Source organism: Calliopsis andreniformis, chromosome 2 (genome assembly GCF_051401765.1).
Source record: "Calliopsis andreniformis isolate RMS-2024a chromosome 2, iyCalAndr_principal, whole genome shotgun sequence".
Classification (NCBI taxonomy): Eukaryota; Metazoa; Arthropoda; class Insecta; order Hymenoptera; family Andrenidae; genus Calliopsis; species Calliopsis andreniformis.
Window position 1 is genome coordinate 16,840,372 of NC_135063.1, and position 22,986 is coordinate 16,863,357.

The 22,986-nt window shown below is 42.7% G+C and overlaps 2 protein-coding genes across 5 annotated transcripts in view; both read left to right on the forward strand.

Moving 5' to 3' along the window:
* Shaker (potassium voltage-gated channel protein Shaker) overlaps positions 1 to 22,986 on the forward strand; it is a 79,270-nt gene that overhangs the window by 7,742 nt on the left and 48,542 nt on the right. The window contains exons 1-2 of one of the 4 annotated variants that reach the window (XM_076392435.1): positions 10,903 to 11,161; positions 11,246 to 11,372. The exons of the other annotated variants lie outside the window; for them this stretch is intronic. Of the exons in view, the coding sequence (XP_076248550.1) occupies positions 11,290 to 11,372 (83 nt within the window). The 5' untranslated portion in view covers positions 10,903 to 11,161; positions 11,246 to 11,289. Of the gene's footprint in view, positions 1 to 10,902; positions 11,162 to 11,245; positions 11,373 to 22,986 lie in introns of those variants that run through there. 4 annotated transcript variants of the gene reach the window in all.
* On the forward strand, positions 18,012 to 19,450 carry LOC143188258 (uncharacterized). The gene is made up of 2 exons (XM_076392439.1): positions 18,012 to 18,618; positions 19,195 to 19,450. Exons 1-2 carry the CDS (start codon positions 18,170 to 18,172, stop codon positions 19,217 to 19,219), a joined length of 474 nt encoding a protein of 157 aa, XP_076248554.1. The 5' UTR covers positions 18,012 to 18,169; the 3' UTR covers positions 19,220 to 19,450.

Here is a 22,986-nt window from a genome sequence, read left to right on the forward strand (position 1 = left end):
GAGATTCTAAACTGTTCAGGTATGAGGGAACGTTTACAGTCTGTGGCAGCTAACTGTATAGGGTGACACGTCAGTACTTATTTGTCGAAGTGGTATACCCACTTTGCTCTACCAACTGACTCTTACGGGAAGGAATATAAAAGCCATCGACATCGATGCCGCGTTATAGCTATCTTGCGCATTTTCTACTCTAACGTTGGCTGTGCTTCAAGTCCCAGATCACGATGTCGCCTTCAATTTCTGTACCTGCGTCACCGAATTCAAGAAAACGTTCTCGCTATTTCATAGATAAATACCTTACCTTACAGTATTTATATCCATCCATCTTCGATATTCGGTGCACCATGATGTAGAGAATTTTGAAGACGCGACGCGACGCGACGCGACGCGTCCCGCTTGGGAAATATTGCTCACGTTACCAGACATGTATTTTAGGGGAGCGTTGAGTTGCGTTGCGAGTACGACAGGACCATGAAATACTATTACTTGTATCGAAAATGCTGTACCGTATAAATGTTGGAAGTAAGCAGTCGTAAGAATATGAAAATGAAGGAGGTAGCAAGTACCTGATGCAAGATCATTTGATTCGGTTCGTACGAATCGTCGTATAAAAATTTGTAAGGTAGATGGTGCGGAAACGGTGCAAACAATGGGTGGGTGTAAACTCTATAGAGTGGTGTAGACGATGCGCGTTTGAATCCGGATTAAGATGTCTACCGGGCATCCGATGTGTCAGCTATTGAGGAAAGGACGACAAAGTACTCTTAAATGGATTTCAGTGTAGACGACATCTATTCAAGCTGTCGGACGCGTGGATGGGTTTAACAAACAGCGGAACGACGTTGCTCGAGAGTGGCGTCTTAAATCGAATCAGGTTTCCCTGCTGTCTAAACGCGATCAACCGCTACTTTTTACAACCCTCTTATTCTGCTCGATTTAACGAGCTCCGATCGTGCAACTAAATCCTACTCGCAATCGATTTAAACGCAGCGCAGGACTGTCCATTTGCTTTGCTTTTGCCACTGGAAAACATATATGTAGTTTTTTCCTCGTCTCTTCTAGTACTTTTCGGACAAACTTTCTTCATTGTTGATTCTTCGTATTCTTAGAGATACTCGTTAATCTGATTTCAGAATTAGAGATGTTAAAATTCATTCGACTCGATGAAAATGCTAGAATAGCATTTAGAATAGCAGTAGTATAGTAAAATATCTAATGTTTCGTAGAGAATGAAGGCGGTGAACGCAAAGAAAATAAATAGGTTCGTGTCGAGTACTCCTTAAGTTTCGAGCTATACTCGTGTCGTCGAAAAAACGTTTTATTCGTAAGGCAGTGGTAAGCAGCAGGGAAGGGAACACAAAGGCGGGACAAGGCACGTCGGGCGTAATCGGCACGAGAGTAAGGTCGATAATAATAAGATGCGTGCAAGGGCAGGTACGAGAGCCTGTTGTACACGCGAGTGCAGCAAACTCGGGTTAGCAACACGTGGCAGATTATAATGTCTAGAGGGGATCGGGTCGGAGAGAGGAGTGATTTGGCAAGCTTCTTCGACGTCTGGCAAGTAGTAGTGGCGACACGCCGCTTACATCGGACGATCTCTCCACTCTGCGGCTGGTTCAGGTGCTTCTGGCCGAAGAATAGATGAAAAGGGTGGTAGAAAGTAATTGGATTAATCCAACCGAGGCACCTCACTTTTTCCTACGACGTTAAACACTGTGATTATACCGTAAAAACTGAGCTATAATATTGAAACGTGAATGTGAGATGTATATCTGCGAAACGTGGATCTCGCGATAAAAAGAAGAACGATAAGAATAAAGTGTTCCTCTCCGGTATTAAAAAGGCAGCGTGGAGTGGTGGTGGCTGGAAGCGTCGCGTGGCGAGGCGTTTCAATTTTTACTTGGACGTTTTCCAAAACGGCACCACGGAAACTGCCTCTTATGGTTAGATAAAAACGTCATCGTCTACGTATTAGATACCATTCCCGCTGACTTCAACGATTTTCCAGTAGAAACTGGGATTAGTCTAACGAGTATAATAAAACGAACAGTCACTTATACAATGTCAAGTACAGTAGGTATACAGTTGGTAGGCTACAGCTGTTTCACGTTTTCCTCGATATCGATGCTAACTCTTTACTTTACTTACGTTCTACATAGGAGGACAAACGTAGCTTCTTTTGGGAAGAGCGGAGAATCCATCAAGATCGAGTAGTCAATTGCGACCCGTTAAGATCGTAAATCGAGTTTCATTCGGTGGACCGTTATCCAGCGCGATTTCTGTTTACGTAGATGGATGTACGTTCCTTTGTTCGTTGTCCAACCGGGAAGCCTAGTGAAAATTACGCGCGTTGAAAAGCTGCCAAATCGAATTCCCTCGCGGGACAATCGAGAACGACACTCTTGCCAAATTTCACCGCAACACGCGAACCGTAAATGACTGTTCCTACTCTGAATCGACCAATTCAGTCCGGAAGTGTCGATCTTTATCGCTTTTATCGTGTTATTTCCACTAGTGCGAGCGGTCTCTTGTTGGTAGCAGTCGTAGACAGTCGTAGACAGTCGTAGACAGTCGTAGACAGTCGTAGACAGTGATAGCTAAAATGACCTATAATATATTTCATCTCTTCTTTGAACGTAAAATTCGTAGAATTTTTCTCCTTTCGTACAATTCCTTCTCTCACCTTTTTCTTTCATCGTTCGAACGATGTTTCTAACTCGAACTGTCTGCTAGCCAACCAAAACTTTCCTCCTTCGTCGTATCGCGTTGTGGGAAAGCACGTTTTCCCGTATGCTAAAACGCTGCGAATCGTTTCGGTACTCGAAACAGCCTCGTCTCCAGGGACAAGCTCGCAGCTAGCTTCACGAAATTTTGCTAATTGTTCCTGGAACACGCTTATACGCTAGCACACTCCAATTTTCCTTTCCCAATGATCGTTTATCGTATTAGACGAGATTTCAAGTCGATATTGTAAGTACCTACTCATTTTCTTATGCTGCAATTACTTTATGGTTTCGATTTTCTATCGGTGATCTTGAATTCTAGCAACTTTAAATATAGTTTCCTTAATCTTTATAACTGCAAACGATTGTCTTCAAAATCCTTTATCTTATAAGAAGGCACTGCAAAATATTTATCGTGAAACGCAAAACGATGTTTGCTCGACCTAAAAATGTAAAGTATAAAGTTCAAGAGTTCAGCGCCTAGTTTAAAGTTGGAGCAGTTTTCGATCCAAAGGTTCATCGACTCGTCGCTCGTTGCGTCGGATAGAAAGCTCGACGAGTTGTACCTTCAAAAAATACCTATCTCCTCGTTCATCAGGTAGAAGATCCGCTTTTCGTCTAAAACATTGTCAAACAGTAGAGGGTGAACAACGAAAGATGAAGCTAGAGATTTTCATTTTTCTACTTTGCTTTCTTCAGTGATTTTTTTATTAGCTCTGACCGTATAACTCGAAGCTTTTATCTATTAACCTGTACGAATGATTTGAAGAAACGTAGGTATCTCGTTAGGTTTGTAACGAAAACTGAATTGAATGGGGACTGCGCAAAATTGGTGCGCGTTGATTCTTCTTTATTACCGTCTCTTTGTCTTCGCAGCCGACGTAGTCGCAAGAAATACTCAGGAGAGGTTTACCCCTATTAACTCGATTTCTCGTTTGCGGGCCATATGCGACATGCAGATGCGCCGCGTTGCGCCGTCGCCGCCGCCAAGCGATGCACTTTGACGCAGCTTCCAACTCCGTTTACAGGCAACATGCTAGCTTCATCGAATCATATTTTCTTAAATATTTATTCTGGAATAGCTATATTTTCATATATATATATATATACGCATACACATAGATACGTACGATTGTTAGACGTATGCATAATTTGGAGAAAAAACAGAATATCTTTCGAGTTGATGATGTTATACATCGTACATCCGTTCTGACGTCTTTCTCGACGTCATATTCGACACATACATATATCGCTACTGTTCGTATTTTAACAGGGAAGTTTATTCGATTCTTTTCATATTTTCACTACCTACGGTTAAACATAACATGTGACTGAACAGACTGGTGTAAAATCTGAGAAGTAGCAGTGAGAACGGTGTCGATGATGCTACAGGCGTCAACTGGACTGCTCTGCGCACATTTTATCTTGGAAATATCGTTACGGAAATTGGTATCGAGCTTGGCAAGCCCGATAATTGGATGAATACCTGCTTCCGCCTCTCCTAGCTACAAGTATCGTTGGGACTCTTGAAATTGTAGGTAGAATATCAGAAATTCTTATGGCATAAACGTCGCGTGACGCTAATTTTCATTAGTTTCAGATATTTTCTATGGGTAAAAGAATATCGATTCGTTAATGGTTAATTAATTGTTATTGCATATGTGTCCAAATGTCCAAATGTGTCGTTGAAAAACTGTGAAGAATAAAGATAGATATGGGATAAGCGGTACATATTGCGAGAGTGCGAGCTAAACTCCCAAAGGGCTACCTAAATTTAACTCATTGCCACCTATAATCGAAGGTCATTTAAGTCTGTGCTGGATAGCTTGAGCCCGATATGTCCCAGAAATGTCGTCACATCTCTGACCTTCTCCACAAACACTGACATAACTTTTCATATTGCAATATAATACGTTTTCCACTCATTTTATTTTTCTATTTCCTATTTTTTTATTACTACACGGACGTGCACATGTATTTTGAATTAAAGTCGATCAATCGATATTAATAAGTTCTAGTGTGTTACTTACTTAGTTTTATATGAAAATATGAATTTTAAGCAGCTATGCTGGTGTTCATCTTTTTCAATTGAGTTTCTTATATTTATTTAATAATAATTGCATAAAATATGAAAGTATAAGATGAAAGTAATTATTCGTGGGCGTATATTGACTTTATAAAATCTCGAGGCCGTTACCGCGCAGGGAAGAGAACTGAATGCATCGTGTCGAAGGGATTACGTTCATTCATGATTTTCGCGATGAATCGATGGAACGTGCGCTCTGGTTGCCACGGTTCAAGTGTAGAGAAACGAGAGAGTGCGCGCGCGCGGCTGGGTTCATCTCAAATTAGGTTGCTCGGAATTTCTTCGCATCTTCTTTTATTACAATTCTTCGATTTTTATGTAACAAATAAAACACTAGAAGCTTGCCATGCTATAAATATTGTTTGTTTAAGTAACGCGAGTGCAGTGAATTCTCCGATACAAGTAACAGAGAAGCAATCATTTCTTACGGTACATTTCTATCGAAGAAAATATTTAACGAAGAAATTAAGATAAAGGTACGTTCGCCTACTAAGAAAAATAGCTTTTTTCCCCTCGAACAAGTATGTAAATATAGCGGTTGAAATGAAAAATGGCAAGGAAAACTGAATGGAGTATAGCGGTGGCAGTAGTATGACTCCGTGTATCGCACAGCATAACAGTGGTGTTATGCACGTGTATCGCCAGCCAGCCTGGTCAGATTGAGTGGAGCCATCTACTAGTTCGGATACGAAACCGACAGAAGCATTTCTAGCTTGTAATACCTTTCATAAATTCCTATTTCCCACTTTATCTTATCCACTCGTTAATTCATGGTAATTGTTGTGCTTTGTTTTGCACAGACGCTTTTAAAACGAGCAGAGTGTCGCGTGCTTCAAGTTTTCATCTTGTTGCACTTCGATGTACTTGGACAGATTCTACTTGTTTTTCTCTCGTGCACGACTACAACATCTGAGTCGATCGATATACCTACCGCGTTATTTATTTACGAGTTGCCGAGAATCTTTCAAACGAGCGGCATCGTTTTTTAAGTATCATCTAGCTGCGTCTATCGACGTTGCCACCTGCTATTTTTATTCGAGAATGTGTCATAACATGGAGACAGGGAGGCATTTGTTGGTAGTTGGTTTTTCAAGCCGGTGAATCAGAATCGGTGTCGTATTTTATAAAATGGGTATTAATCTGTTATTTCCATTTCCAGTGAACAGGAATCTCAGTTGGAACACGTTGAAGTTGTCGCAGCTCGTACGTCATGGTTTCCATATAATGTAAAAGCATTCGAATTCCACGTAAACAGAGCAAAGGCAAGGGTTGACGTTCGTTTCACCTGACCGATTTAATTTCGATAAAGGTCACGTGTACGCTCACCTCGCGACTCTGATTACGTTCCCTGTAACCATCGTTTCGTTACCTTTAATTGGAACCGGAACGCATGTGCTTCTGTTTCTTCAAGTGAGACTGAAGCGCGAGTGGCAATTGACATGGCCAGAGAGAGCCCAATTACCAACAGACAAAGACTTAAAAGTCTTTAAAAGAGACATGGACTATTTGCACTGGAAATGGGTTGTTTTCTCCTTTCGAGCAACCTAGCTATTTCTTAATTATATCAAAAGAAATGAAAGTTGTAGAAGACGAATCGAAAGGAGTATCGAGCGGTAAAGATATAATAAACATCAATTAACCGATACTACCCTGGTGAACTTAATGAGATTTGTCCTCCGACAATCTCAATGATATGCCCGCGAAACGGAAAAGTTGATGAGCTCTCAGGCTTTGGTTGATTATACTTACATATGTACCTACGTATGTATCTATCTCTTGTACGTGTACATATCTGATTCCTCATTACATGATGTTCGATCGATCGGTAGTCAGAAGTTTTCCGCAATAAAGGTGAAAGGCGATAGGGATTCGCGGAACGGAGGAAGTTCGTAAACTTCTCGATTCGGAGGTTTATGCCGGGCGGAAAGGGCAACACTGAGATGACCTCGTCTGTTAAGGTCGCGATGAACGACCTCTCCGGATGAAATTCCTTTCTCAGGAAGTTTCTAAGTGCCGAAAGCGCGACGAGAGCGCGACGAGAGCGCGACGAGATGATCGGTCTTCCTTCGGAGGAAGAGGACCACACGAAAGAGTAGGTAGAGCGAAGAGAAGCATGTCATTTCAGCGATGTGTAATCGTTGCAAGCTGGCTCTCCTCTTCTCATATAGTATCACAGTAATTCATGGGTATCGGCTTTTCGGCACACACGACCGCTTTTCTACTTCGCTTACTAGGCTCGAAATCGGCTTAGCGGAAACGCTAGTGCGCGTTCTTTCGTAGAACAGAGGTAACATCTTGGAAAAGAATATTAGAATAATTAATGTAGGTACTCGTATTTGCTGAAAGTTGATACTGTGATTTGAGAACTCCTTCGATTCGCGATAAGCGTTTCATTCTGTTTCGGCGAAAAGGTCGAAAGGGAAATCGGCGTTATCAGCGAACGAACTCTCGTCACCTTGCGTCCGAGTGTTCTCAACAGATGGCGGTTCGCGACAGCATAGGATGCACCGGCGGAGCACGTGCATTCGTTCCTCCTCCGCCACCCTCTTGCACCATCCCTTCGCTAGCCGATCCAGTAACGAATCCCACCAACGACGTCCCACCGGTGACGTCAAGACGCATTGCGACATATCCCTCTGCCCCGCTTTCTGCCCTCCTGGCCTCTACTCGCCTCGCCTCGCCTCGCCTCGCCTCGCCTCGCCTCGCCTCGCCTCGCGAACGCGTCGCTACTAAACAATATCGCCACCCTGTTTTTCCACTGCCTTTTCGAATAGTCCGACTGAATGCCTGTCGACTTATCGCCAGGGACCACATATTTGCTATATTCGAATAGTCGAGTTGAATCAACTTTCTATCCATAACACAAATATCAAATCATTGTATAATTAAATAATTATGGTTTGTACAAATGTGCCGAGTATAAAGTTCTATTTTTGTGCACTTTCATTCGTAGCCGAGAACGTGGATCAGTCGGAGGTTGAAGAAAAGCTTCCGCAAGCGAGAAGATTCGTGAAAGGAAGTAGGTAACGCGTCACCAGGAGTTGCTTTTCGCGCGGACACGCTCGTCACCGAACGCGTTTTCCACTCTAGTGTTTCTATTTTCCGCTGCATAGCAAGCATTCGTTGAATGTATGTATTCCTCTATTAATACGTACTCCTTTCGTTCTTCGGGGTTTCTCTGAGGGTTACCAATAGTAGCGTCCGTCTAGAGAATGGACTCTATCCTTTTGCAGTAGACTTGTGCAGCTTCTGAACGCTCTTAACATCACGTTTTAATCAATTTCAGAGAACCTATTTTTCACAATCTCTTTTTGCTCTAGTGAACATTTTCTAACGATTATTTGCTTAAGGTATTAAATTAGGTATTTCATTCGCTTTATTCGATGACGAGCGAAGAAGATAATGTTTCTCATTGAAGATTCTTGTCCTTCTTACAAGTAGAGTTGAGGGGGCTTAAACTTGTTTTCATGCGACGATTCAGATCAAATGCAGAAATGTGAAAATAAGACGTTTTTTTATTCGATTCAAGTGAAGATCAAGAATTTTCTTCTTCCAAAAAAGGGATATAGGTGATTAAGGTGAGAAGGAAGGAACATACCTATACATTGTTATTAGTGGCAATATTTACCTTCTGCATCTAATCTCGCGTTAATCGGTTAGGATTAACTTAGGTTCGGTTCGATTGGGCGAGCAGAGACTAGCGGTAATTGGCTGGCGTCGATTGACCAAACAAATGCCTTTGGGAATAGATCGGCATTGTTCGCCGCTCCGAGATGCGGAGATTTTGAAAAGAAACGAAAAGGTTTGGAGTCGTCGGCGGGTTTTCGCAGTGCGGGCTGCGTGATCGATCGTGCAACGACTGCATGCGGTTAACGTCATTGCGCGCACCTGACGAAATTTCGGACTCGTTGCTTTTTAACGGTTCGCTACAGACAAACATCGTAACTTTTACTAACTCTTTGGTACATTAATTACATTTCTAAATATATCGTAATTGAACGGCGTGCTCAAAATATATAACAATGGTGGCCCAACTCTGTGGTGACGAGAGTAGTGCACAGAAGAATAGTCTTATATATATATATATATATATATATATATATATATATATGTGTGAATATTAATTATCATAGACTTCGCAGAATTAAAGGATTATTCATTTTGAGTCGAAAAAATGTGAATTTTTCAGTTACTGTCACTTTTTGAAAAAAAATCGCCCAGTAGTGAGCCTGCGTTGATTTTAAGGGGCAAAATCTCTTTGTTTCTTTTTCTAAATTGAATTGTAACGAAGAGGAGTTCCTACTCGTATGCGGGGCAGTAAAACGAAGGTGGCTTTTTCTCTTGAAAATTTGTCTAGGACAGTTTCCAAAATCTAACAGTCACATGACTTTCTAGTTCTAGTCGACTGCCTTTCTAGTCACTTTGTAAAAATATTGACAGATCAGATATATGTAGATAGGTCGAAACATGCGTCCTAGATCAAGATGCGTTAGGGTTGGGATTGCTTTGGAATTTGGCATGCAGAGAATGCACAGAATGGAACGCACACCAGACTCTGCCTCGTGGCGTATCTCTGGGACTTAATAGGTTAATTAGGAACGCATTCTTAACGGTCCCGATGATCGTTACTTCACTTTTCCTCCGAACTTTAAGAAAAAGATGGAAGGATGAAGATTGTTAGTTAGAAAGTTATTTAACACTACGGATCGTTGCATGAAACATAATGTATTCTAAATCTATACATGCGTAAAAATGTTTGGCTCTGATTGTTATATAGAATTTTGAAAGTAGAAGAAAGCTGCGTTTACGTCGTATCAGGTGTACTTATTGTCATTGATCATTGTTTAATTGTTAATTTTTTTAGAAAGGTCATCTCGATTGAAGAGGTTTCCCCGTTTCTAACAGCTTAACAGCTCACAACTCGAACCATTCACCGGCGACCCTTATGAATCGCTAAACCTTGAAATCCCTCCGAATCGCATCCGTTTATCAATGGTGGTCGCGGTCGTACAGCCGCATCTAGCCTATTTACCACGGGAAATACTAGGTCCTGGCGTTTCGCCCGTAGCTACTCCGCTTCGTCTCGCCTCGCCTCGCCTCGCCTCGCCTCGCCCTGCTTCGTCGTTCCCAGACCAAGCATTACCTTCGTTTCCAAAATATACTAGCGCTCACTCCACCCACACTTAGTCAGATATTCAAATATTTCAGGGCCGTATTGCCGTTGTCGTAAAACCCTTCGTTATCTTTTTAGTGAAAATTCGTTGAAAATGTGGAAACTCATATTAGAACTTATTATTATCGATTGTGGACTAGAGCCGCGGTTGTTCAGCTTATCGATGTGCTCATGTTTGAGGAAACACTTTCGAGATCGGATTTGTTCGAATTGTTCCGTGACGGTCGAACATTACGATTCACAGGGGATGAAATTTATAGACCATCGTGTCGTGGCTTTTACAAGATAGGAGGGGGGATACTAAATTTCAATGTTCCTTCAGCGGAATATTAGCGGAGTCTATTAAGATCGTTAACTGCTCATTCAAATCTTAACTATTTTATAACGCATATGATGTAACTGTGTGAGTAGGTAATATCGCCAACTTTCAAAATTGATCGATACTGCTATTTAACTGATATTCAGTACGTGTAATTCTGAGCAAGTAGGTTTAAAAGAGTAACACTGTTAAGGCACGTTACCTTATTTCTTCACTTGCATAAAGTGATGCTTCTTTCTGAAACAAAATCGCACTTCCCTGTCCTTATTAACTGATAAAGGTTTAACATTTGAAACATCGCTTTAAAAACTTGTCTACGATACCAATTTATTCAATAGAGATAGTCGATTCTTTCGAATTGATTGTTTGAAATAGTTTGTTATCGAAACTATCACTTTCACTGACTATTACCTGTTAGCCAATAATAACGATTTCTCGTGTCGGGCACGCGATATTTTCGACACCTTGTTGCTCATTCCCCACCTTTTTCACACACGGTTGCGACCAAACGAACGCACACGGGCCACTTTGGACCTCCTAATCGAGCTGTCGTCCGATATATGAATCCAGTATCAAACGATCCTCCTCTCGTTTCCCTGGACTTGGGTCGCTTCGTGCGCTACGTCACCATCGTGGAACTTCTAAAGCGCATCGATCGAAAACTTTCGACTGAATTTCCGTGTTTTATCTGCCGGTGCAGAAGTGTCACTGAGAGCGCATTTACACCGGACCCGGGATGTACATAGATAGAATCGGAAAAGAGAAGAGGCAGAAGGGAAACTGTTACGTTACGATATGAAAAAGTGTAGATGTCAGTTATAGAAATGGAAGGGACTTGCTGTGAAGCGTTTTTGACAAAGGTAGTTTAGTTGTTGGAAAGAAAATGTGTCCGTTCTCTCCGAATCTCTCTAATAACGATCCATTTGGATTCTTTCGTTCGTCAGAGCTTCTTTTCTGCGATATGCGTTATACTAAATGATTAATTACGATGCACGCTGGAATGAGAGGCGCTCTCGTCGGTACGAGGACGTTTCCGCGGCGTCGACGAAACTCTTTCGAATGTAAGAAAAGGTAACAATCGGTCTTTGGTTTTGAGTGAACTCTTGCCACCGTTAGTTCGCACTATAATAATGCTTGCTGCGAGATTTCAATTACCTGGTTGATCGATCGAGAATAACTAAATACTCATACGTTACATGTCTTGTGGTCGTATTAGAAAGAAATATAACAATCGCGTAGTCAACTCTAAGAATAATCTTTTGAATGCTCATGCATGGCTGAACAATTAATATGCGATATCTGTGCGTCGAAATCCTAGGGAAAAGATCCTACTTATTGTTATCTATATGACGAGTACCTTCAGGGTTTCAAGAGTAATTCCGACGAAAGCTTTGGGAAGCTTCTGCCATCTGACGCAGGTTCTAGGAAATCGATACCAAATGCTTCCGATCTGGTCGACGTTGATGCAAATGTTGATAACAATCGTTGACATCTTTCATTAATAGAGGCCTTTAAAAGTAGCATAGAGTTTATTCTTTACTAATGTAAGACGACTTGGAAGACTTTGTTCGTTTCATACATGAAATTCTCTATATCGATGCAAGGGAAAACAAGCATAGTGTACGTTCATACATAATTATATACGTATGTACTTGAAGATAGGACTTTAGGACGATGAAAATTCGAATGCGTAAAATGCATGTTATATTCCGCAATTAGAAATTGATTTGATAAATTGCGGTGAGTTGAATCGCGTGTACCTATAAACTATATCGAACAGAGATTTTCTTCTGTTACAGCTGAGCAACTCGTATTCAGATGGAACCTTTATACAGTTCCATTAGGAATTTGGCAAGTGGCTCTCGTATATTGGCAGCTGTCCTGGCCAACCTTTCGAGTACACTCATCGTCAATCGCTTCCGTGTTGTTTTTTTCTGCATTTGTTAGGTATTTTGCTGTCGCTCTGCAACCGTTAATAGGTTCGTTATGCGATTCCAGATTTCATTTACAGCTTTTTCTCCAAAAATGAAACTCGTTACGTCGTATACATACGTATCTATATTTAGGATATTTAAAGAAGTTGCACCCAGACCAGAAGAGTCCCAACAGACAAAGTCGCGATCGAGAATTTAACGAGCACTGTTTGAGGAAAAAAAGGGGCAACTGAACCGTACAGTATTGACCCAGGTTGGAGATTGCCTGCAGGTAATCGCGATATTATCGTCTATCGTGCACCGTGGAACGTACGATCTTGTGCATTTACTCTACCTACGCATGCTATGCACTCTTTTCTTATTCATTATATTAATTGCCAGTAAAAAAAAATACCTCCGATTGTGATTCTGTTATATCGAGATTGCTTCGTTCGACGATAAACCTTAGTTGAACATTTTCTTAAAGCGTATTCAAACAATTGAACTTGAAGGAGAGTAGAAGAACTCGATCATTTCGATTTCTCGTGATATCGTGGAGAGGTAGAGACGGTTAATCTATTATTGATCAGGGATTTTCTAATTGGTAGTACCACCTTCTAGTCGGTTCTGTCGCCACCGATACAGAAAATATGTCATGCATGTCCGACGTGAAGTCGAATAGTGGGGCACCGGTCATGAAACAGGTGAGCTTGGGGTCGCCGACTCGCGGCCAGTCGCGGCGTATGCTTCCATGTATACGATGCGTCACGACAGCCAGCCCTGCAGGCTGTGCAGACGGCTCCACGCGGTTTCAGGCAGCATGTTCCACAAACTACTACCCCGAGGGTAAACTTTCCGTTACGTGCCGACGCTAATCTATAGCGTGTCACTTATTGCCTGCAAGCCATTGCCGCTCTTTGAAATTCAATGGCGTAGATTACGTCGCGCCGGCCCAGATTTTTCAGACTTCCATTAAACACATTGAAAACTCTGGTTTGCCGATTTTTCGAAACAGATTTCACTGACTTCGAATCAACCATTGAATTCATTTTTTTTTCGAGCTGTTCCCATTTTCATCGAATAGAATAGAAAAAATAAAGTCGCGTGTCATTTTTGAAAAAATACTCTGCAAACGACTCTATCGAGGGGAAACGATGCAGAAGGGATGATTCATGTTGAAGATGAACGTGAAATGAAATGCCGATTGAAACGGTTTCCTCGAGAGCATTTCTGGCGACCTTCTTCAAGAATCGATGTTGCCCCTGTTAGGAGCAGCCGACCCAATTTCCCGGATACGAGAATGACACGCGACCACCGCGGCTATACAAGCGACAAAAACAAATTCTTGATGATGGTGAAAGGCAGCGCTACGACGCTATCGTGAAGGTTCACGAGACGAATGCACGCGAGTGTCTGGCCGTGCAACAAGCACAAAAGAATCAAGAGGAAAAGCGGTAGTGATGGCTCCAAGTAACAGACACACCTACTATCTTACTCTAATCTGAGCAACGTTAATCCATAAGTAATCTGTTTTGAAATTTCACGAATCGAAAGTCGTGCCATCCCATGGTTTTCATGATTTCGATCGTTTCGATAGAATTAGTCGTACCTATCTACAACTAATAAATAAAGGTTCCTCGAATGATAGAGAAATGGTTGTTAGGCGATTAATTCAGTGACTAATGTTTCGTTGAATTGATGAATTTGATGGATTCAGATACGTCGAGGATTCAAGAAAGGAACATGTAAGCAGATAAACGTTTCGTTGATACCTTGTTTCCTTGACAAACGAGAGCGGCGCGACGCTGAGGGATCGATCGAAAGGGAAAAGTTGGGAATCGGATCAAGTCCATCGCTAGCTAGCTAACGGGCGGCGACCGGCTGACCAACCACGAATACGCCTACTGCTTGCTTGGTAGCCACAAGCCAGGTCGTGTACGCTAGGTCAAGAGAGAGAGTCAGTCATACAGTCGCCGTGCTACCATTCGCATCACTCATTGTTCAAATCCTGTCGAAAGTTTCCTCTGAAAGGTAGACCTACGACGTAACCGACCTACGACAATTGATCTCTAAGCTTATTCTTATCGGTTTTTCGAATCCTGCGCCAATCGTCGACTCCATGGATGACATCCACGCATCTTAATCCACGCGCCGATTTCGTCGTCACGTGACACCGGGGGTGGGTAGACGTGACAATACTAGACGGGATCTGCGCGAGTGTGATTGTTGTGTCGGTGTGAGTGTTAGTTCGATGGATGTAATCACATCTTCCCACTTTCACCTATTTCGCTTCGAGTAGGCTTTTCTAACTATCTCCTGTAGGAATGTACAAATTTTTCTTTCGTCTTTTTCTATATCAACATCACTGTTAGTAATTGAACGTGCCGCTTTACTCACGAATAATAACAGTTTCAAAATGCCTACAAACTTTCTCCTTTAGTATGAACTTTTTCGTATAAGCTGGCGGTTATCGTCTTTTCTTATATTTTTCGACTAGGAATCGTTAACTCTCTCAAGTAGTAGCATTCTATTTCGGAAACGTTATTCGTATATGGACATTTCATAGGTACCCTTTTGATAATATGTATTAGTGATCGGTTACAAGGTGCGATCGAGAGTAGATGACTTTGAAATTTGCGACAGCGACGGCAACGCCGATGGAACGCAGAGGAACGGAAAGAAGGGTTGCAGCAGTGGCGCACTCAAAATCGGGGTTAGCGTGCCGATGAAGCTGGACCCTTTTTTCGTTTTCTGGTATTGACCAGGCGCTTGTGGCGCGCTATGCCGCTGCCATCTTACGGACGTTTAACTCAACTGTTGGGAAAAATAAGTTTGGGCGGGAGGGAGGTGTGAAGAAGGTGAGGGTGATCGGCGATCAGGATGTGCGTTACCTTCGCGACGAGACTCCCTACGTTCTCGATTTTCTCGCTGCGATATACGTAAAATCGTGTTCGAGTGCAATGGAATTCGTAACGTGTCACGATGATATATCGATACAATAGGGTTGGATCAAGAACATTTGTCGAAAAGCTCGTGAGAGTGTCGTGCGTTTTCGGACAGATGAAATTCTATGCGATCGAACGAAAGAGAGAATTTGTTTGTTGGCAACGGGAAGGTGAACGGTCTGTTGCAGACATAAATATCGAAGGTGTTATTCGGTCAGTTTGGTCATTCCTCTTCCGCGTAAACAGAACGTACGTAGCGATGAACTTGGGTGGATAAGACTGGACGGTCGCCAGGTTGATCAACATGGGTACGGCTGAAGCACGTGGTGCAACCGCAACCCTGTTTCTTCATCGCACCCTCTGACGGTGCCAACCCACGATCACTCTCATCGTTTCGTTTCCGCGAGCTTTCACGTTTCTTTCTCCTTTCTTTTTCCTCCTTTCTCCTTTCTCCTTTCTCCTTTCTCCTTTCTCCTTTCTCCTTTCTCCTTTCTCCTTTCTCCTTTCTTCGTCTAATCGTTTCGAATCCATTAGATACATGATGTAGAATATTCCGTTCCGCGCCATTCCTTTCGAGCATCCCTTCAGTTGCAATGTCGTCTTGTGTCACTTCGTTTATAAGTCAATTACCTATGTTGTGTATTCATTTCGATAGAAAGTTGAAGCCTCTAGCGTACGTGCTTGTTTAGTTAACGAGGACATTGCTAGGAACGTCGTCGAATAGATCGCTTATATCCAAGAACTGTATGTTATTTCGTTGTATCACTGATGAGAAGCTTTTAACGAGTTTTCGAGGTATACTCAACATTTAAGTGAGATTATTCATCTTACAAGTACGTACATATCGTCAAGTGTGCTTCTTGTTACTCGTTATTTTTATCGAGGTTTAAGATAATATTCTAATCTAAAGGTCTTGTCGTTCTCAACTGATCACTTCGTTTAGGTTCATTTTTTCCATGGTATTCAGACATGATGAGAGTAGAGTTTGGAAAAACTAGAAGTAACGAATATTTGTCGATGAATGGTGTTTCTGGGCATAGTCTACTTGGACAGGTGGGGAGGCAGAAGGAAAATATGTGTTGGTATTTTGTATACGAAAGCGTTCTGTGCCTTTTCTGTGTCGCCACTTTGCGGCAGCTTCTGGAACTAGGTCTATTTTTGTTTGGGGTGAAGGAGGGCGTGGATGACGATTAATCGCTTCACTGTATAACTGCGTGGAGGTAGGTGTAAATGGGATATTTGAGTTGTCCGATGCCCCACCTTCTACCCTGTCGTTTATGTATTTAACGATTAAATATTTTACTCGTTTGCGATAATAGGAAAGCAACAGCACCGCGTAAAGATCATTTCATTTTTGCTTCATCCCTTATGGCTATGCGGATATTCACGAATTATTATGACTGCATTTTTTTCTTTCAATATTTTTACCATTTCCATTTCATCTCTGTATACCACACGATTTAACAATCGCATAGAACATATATAAGGCAGCTGAAAAGGAAGGTATTGCAAGAATTTGCAAGAAATTAATTGGGCAGATTCGCGAAAATAGCTAACGCCTTCCCACGATCTTTGTTAGGATTCCCTCTGCGTTTTCTCAAGCGTCGACTTGAACCTCGTTAGAGACTCGTGACACGCGACATCGAGCCATCGTTTGCATCGCGATCCGCGCGCCTACCTTTAACTTGGTTTATCTTTTCCTGCAATTTGATCTGCATCAAGCTTCCTTTCCTTCGCTCCATTTCTCACGACTATCAAGTTTTAGAGCGCTTTTGGTGTAGGAGACGATAACTTGAGTTGACACTTTAATCTGCGTCGAGTAGTATGGGTTATATTCTAGTCTGATTTTTCCTATCGAATTCTTTTTATATCTGTTATTAGCTTGTGATTTTACGTAGGTTCAATTACTAGAATTCTTGGAGTATTGGAACTAGCTGTTGAATTTCCATGATCGCGTCAATGATCGCGTCAATGATCGCGTCAATGATCGCGTCAATGATCGCGTCAATGATCGCGTCAATGATCGATGTCTGAGGCAACACTGACCTAAGCTACTTGTATCATGCAGACTAACGTAGCTACTTGTGAGGTAGATTGTCGATCGTTATCTCTTATTCACTGACTTGAGAGGTAACGCGATATAGAGACTAGAGAAAATTTGAAAGATTGGGTTGAGGAGTATAAGTTATTAAGATAGCAGGTGACATTGCAACTGGTTTGGGGTCGCTTTCTTCGGTGCTGCCACCGAGCGGTATTCAACGAAAGTAGAGGTTCCTGATACAGGGGAGGGTTTCCGTGGTAGTGTGCGGAGTGAGTCGGCGTGATCGCGGAACGGAAGGAAGAGATGGTGTTTGGACATTGCCGAGGACGCTACCGTACACGTTTTCACGATCCTCTATTTCCCGCCTCGCCTGATCTCTAGTCAACACTCGTATCCTCTAGTCTTCCGCCTCCATTATCGTCTCTCAGCACTCGCCTTTCTTTTGTCCCGACGAGATATCTCGAAGTTTGTGCGAATGAGGTTGCACGTGCGTGAGTTGCTCGCGAATGGGCGGACCGACTGTGGCGCAGGTGTGTCGGAAGGTGGAAAGATAGTAAAGGGATCGGTTGCGCGCGTGCATGAGCTCGAAAGAAGCTAAAAGAACCGAGGTTCAGCCCACTGGCTTGCCCTCTCGGTTTCATCATCGAGCGTGCCGTGTCCGCAGGATATTGGACGTCTGTTGGAATTGGAGATCTGGCCGGAGAGAAGGAGAAGAGGAACGGAGCTAGATAGGAAGAGAGAAGCGAAGAGAGGAAAAACAGATACGTGGGAGATCGAAATACTTGAGAGACTGAGTTGTTGAAAATATTCGAAGGGGGTTGACGGTCGGAGGGAACGAGAGCGCGAAAGAGAGCGTGAAAGAGAGCGTGAGAGAGTGGGAGCGCAAGGGAGCGTGATAGGAGTGTGAGTGTGAGAGGAGCGGCAGGAGCGGCAGGAGCAGCCACGGAGGCAGAGCGAAAGAGGATTTGAATGGGTGGGCCGGGAGCCGGTAGGGTTAGCAGGCACGAGCTGAACGCGGTGCCAAAGAGCCACGTCGGTCACGGGGATCGGGCCCTCGTAATCGGCGAGCCAACAGCACCAGCACCACAAAGCTGTCGGTGTCACACCGCGACTCCAGAACGCGCGATTTCGGCATCCGGCCTCGCCCCCGCCCAACTGCCGCCTTCGCCGCCGCCTCTGGCCTCGCTGCATCTCGCCGACAACGGCGCAGTTGTCATCGGCAACAACAACAACAACAACAACAACAACAACAACAACAACAACAACAACAGCACTACCACCGGCACGCCGAACGTCGTCTCGAACGGTACCAAGGTTGCTGCGACCATGTCCTCACCGCCCAAGCATCGAAGGGGTTTCGACCCCAACGACGTAAACGCCACCGACTATCGCCGTTATCGTCGCGTTAAGACGAAACGGTGAGTTTTCTCTCATCTCTCTACAATGCTCTTCTTATCTTGTCCGTCCAAACGAACTCTATCCCATTTATCTTGCCCTCTTCTACCAGCTGATCTCTAACGAGCCGAATCACGCGAAACTTGACACTGCTTTTTGCGCATCTCCTTCCTCCTCTAACCCAGACCTATACAATTGTCAAAGAGAAAATAATGAATCGGAAGAAAGAAAGATACAGTGGACGTTTCTTCTAAACGCGTGACTCGGCCTGCGTATTTTTCACCCGTCTTTATCCTCCTTTCATGTTCTGCCTCGTTCTCCACTGCTGCAAGCATTTCAGTTCTTGCGTACGCGCGCAATAGAGCCTTCTCATTCGAAATTCCTGCTCGGATCTTGACCGCGACTCGACTTCTATGAAGAACTTCGTTCACTAACTTAAATGGCTCTATTTCGCTTCGGATGTATCCAACTCTCCGCTCGAATTCCCAACGAATCTATCGGAAGCATGACCCGCTCCCAAAGTCCTTCTGTTTTTGAAAGACAGTGTTCCAGCATTTTTCACGCAGCTTCCACTGACAGCGAATGCACAATGTTCACAGAGGCTTTGTATGTTCCACACCGTGACGTTGGGCGCCGGACACAGACCTCCCCGACATCCCCCGACATATATCCATCAGCACGAGGCATTAAAAATACACACAAGCTTGCGATGTTCGATGTTGGACCGCTTACTGGTTGTGCCCTCGTCACGAGAATGCGCTGAAGGTCGAACGAATGATCAACTCAAACGAATAATAAAGTCTAATAAAATGTGTATTCGTAGACGAAATAAATTGTCTAAGTCGTTGTCGACGCTGAACGTATCCAAAATATTCACTCTTATCGCCCATCGAATATGCTTTCGATCGAAGCTTGGAATGCGGTGCGATGCAATAAAATCGTGTATGAAACGGAATGAAGAAACCTGCGCACCTTGCTCGATTGTCTAGGTCTGTACCTATGCTCCTCCATAGGAGCGACGATACTGTCCTTTTCTCCTTTGCGTTAAACATTTCGAATGCTCTGTTCGATGCATCGATTCGAGAGAAATTACTTCCCATTCCGACAAACGTGCAGGAGAGCGCAGGAAATCAGAATTGAAAGCAGAATTGAAAGCAGAGTTCTCCTGAACCTGTCTCCTGCCGTTGCTTAGCCCGCGCTCAGAGAAACGATACTATCGATTCAATAATTACACGATCGAAAAGAATTTTCCGCAGTAAAATGATGAAGAAGAGAAATGTGGAGAAATACGGGTAACGCTTTTCTTTCAGCGCGCGGCATAACATTTTATCGCGAGAAATGTCATAATCGCGTTGCGATTATAAATGTGCTCGTTTCTTGAAATATGTAGATATTATTCATTCCCCAAATTGCGTACAGTGGCCGGAGAAAATAGTGTTATGTTTCATTATTTATTGGCTCCGAGACAGTGCATGCGTTGTTTCTTGATATCAAACTGTGCACGTGTGTTTAAGAAGAATGATTTTTGCTGCGAATGGGCGTGTACTTGCGCGTGAAACTCGTGAAACTCGTGAAACTCGTGAAAAAATCTTACCGTTCAATTCAGCAGAAGAGAGAGAGAGAGAGAGAGAGAGAGAGAGAGAGAGAGAGAGAGAGAGAGAGAGAGAGAGAGAGAGAGAGAGAGAGAAGGGAGATTAAACGCGCAAGAGTTATCGCGTATAAATTAGAAATAGTTGACGGGTTTCTTTATTTAATGGTAGTAATTGGTCGACAATTCAATGCTAATTTCGAGTCAAGGCGAGACATGAACGATAGCGAAACCCTAATTCAGCGTTATCTAAGCATATTTACCACAAGCCCACTATTAACGCGATCCTTCATTCAGCCGTCGCATTTCTTCTCAGTGGTTACAAGCTTTCTGAAGCCTTTTAAGCGTTTGTATTGTAAACCGTTACCTTCGCGCCAGCCACGTCGTTATTCGCCGTTGTCCCCGTTCTTTTTTTCTTTCTTTCCCTCATTTTTTCCCCTCAATCATCCGAATATTCCTGATTAAACTTTCATTCACCGATTCACCACTTCCATCTATCAGCCGACGTTTGAACAAATGCGATCTTAGTATTTCGTTAATACTTCCTTACGTTCTCTTCGATACTTGATATTACACTTGATATAAACTTGATTACAAGTGTATATTGGAAAATTGGTCTCATCCGAGGAATCTCGGCTCTTTTGCATCTATTTCTAGAGTGAGTAGAAACTTGTCAATACTATCGATACGTCACTGAAGACACCTCGGTATAGTATTGGTCAGACCAATGCTATGTCCTCGGGACATCGTAGATACGATAGTTAGCGGCTGGTCGTATGCACGGCTTCAGTTGGCTGTTGGTGAACATCCGTTTCGGCTCGCGTATCGATGAACGTTTCGTCAGTTTTCAACCGTATTCATTACGCACATTTATGTATCGGAGCTCGCCAGATTTCGTCACTTCATTCTTATTCGTTTAAATATGAAAAAACCAGCCTGTGATTTTTGTGTTCCATTTTTGATCTCTCTTAAAACACTTTTACACGATTTTCATTCACTAGCTACAATTTTACTTTCGATTAGCTGGATACATGTCAGATTACGTAGATTAAGACTTTAGTTCAGTCTACTTTCGCCACACACACAAGATACGAGAGTCATGGATTGAGAGAAATGAAATCATGAATAGAGAATATACGGGAGGATATCGTACACTTGGTTGTATACGAAAAAGTGTTCATTTCTATCGCTGTGTATCGAGGTGTTTCCCCAGCCCGAGCAACGCCGCTTTCTGATCACGACTGAAAACAATTCAAAGTAAATTACTCTCTTTTGTCTACGATAAGTGATGCATACAACGTACGTATAATATAATACAATGTTGTATTAGTGCAAGAGTCTCTTTCACTTACTCTGAAAGGCTTCTGGTATAATTGGAACGAATTCTGATATTGCGACTTGATGTTCATGTCCAGAGTGAAGTTGCGAATTTATGTTCGCCTTTGTAATCAGCGAGCTCCATGCACAAGTGTAAATCGGTATTGTGTTAGTGCCTTTCCATGGAAGCATTTCAAATGTTCTGCTAGTGTGATATGGGTTTCGGATTTCTGATCTTGGATTCTGTGATTTTGCTCATTGTCAGCAATATCGTTCTGCGTTCTCTCGACATCTGTCACGTGTGCCTGCCATACTCGTTGGTGTTAACGGTGTTCGTTGCAAGTGCTCTTTATTTGTAAGTATCGTTTTCACGCACTCTCTCGCAATAGAGAAAGCTAGTGTCCTGAATTTCCAAGATATGTTTATAAGTAAACCACGCATCTACCGTGGACTGTGTACAATTTTTTACGCCTTTCGCGATTTTTTATAATTCCTCCGATCATTCTTCCGTCTGACGTAATCTCTTAAATTAGTCAGATAGAGGTAGTAGTTTTTCCTGCGGACCGATATTGTAAAAGATTGAAAACATTCACTTCGAAACTTGTACAAGTTGATCAATTTAGAGCAATCTTAGATCTTTCAACTGTAGATATTCTATGACGTCGAAAGAGAAAGCAGTAGGATCCGATTCTTTCTAAATATTTTCGTTTTTTTTTTCTGTTTTTAAAAAGAGCCTGCATCAAACGTCTAATTCTTGTCACACGTTCCAGAATTCTCGCTCGCTAATGGTCTGACTATTAACGGTTGCGACTACTTCTTGTGGCCTACCATAACGAATGTCCTCTCAATATATCAATTTTTCTACACGAAACTTCGAATTTGCGCTTCGATTTTATTATCTCGAAATCCTTCACTTACGGATCAAATACAATCTTTCTGGTATAATTCTGAAGGTTAATGATCGAATGATTGAACGATGATCTTCTGACTAATATAACGAGTTGCAAACCTATGGTAACTAATGAAATCGTAAAAGGTTAAATTAACGGGAATAAAACGAGAGTTGAATTACTCGTTTATACCTATACGTTTCAGCCAATGATCAGGTCTGTAAAGATACCTCTGTTGATTTAGGCTCCGAAGCGAGATGCCGATAACGCAAAAGTCTTTTACGCGATGTCTTGCCTAACAGCAACTACCGAGCCGGTTCAAATGAGCCAGAGAAGATGACGAACTGGATTGAGAAATTATTGTTCTTGTTGGTGATACTCCCGGGCGGACAGGGTGACCATCGTAATCAGTTGCCACGACGCAAGAAGCGGTGACTTGTAACATAACAGCTATTTCGCTTTTTCTCTTTGCATTCCCCTTAGCGCTTATTGGTTACGTTCGTTCTCAGTCCTCGAAAAGTTCTGCTTTATAGACACAAATAGGAAAGTATCTATCCTTATGCTTAATAATATCTTTATTTTAAAGAGAACGATAC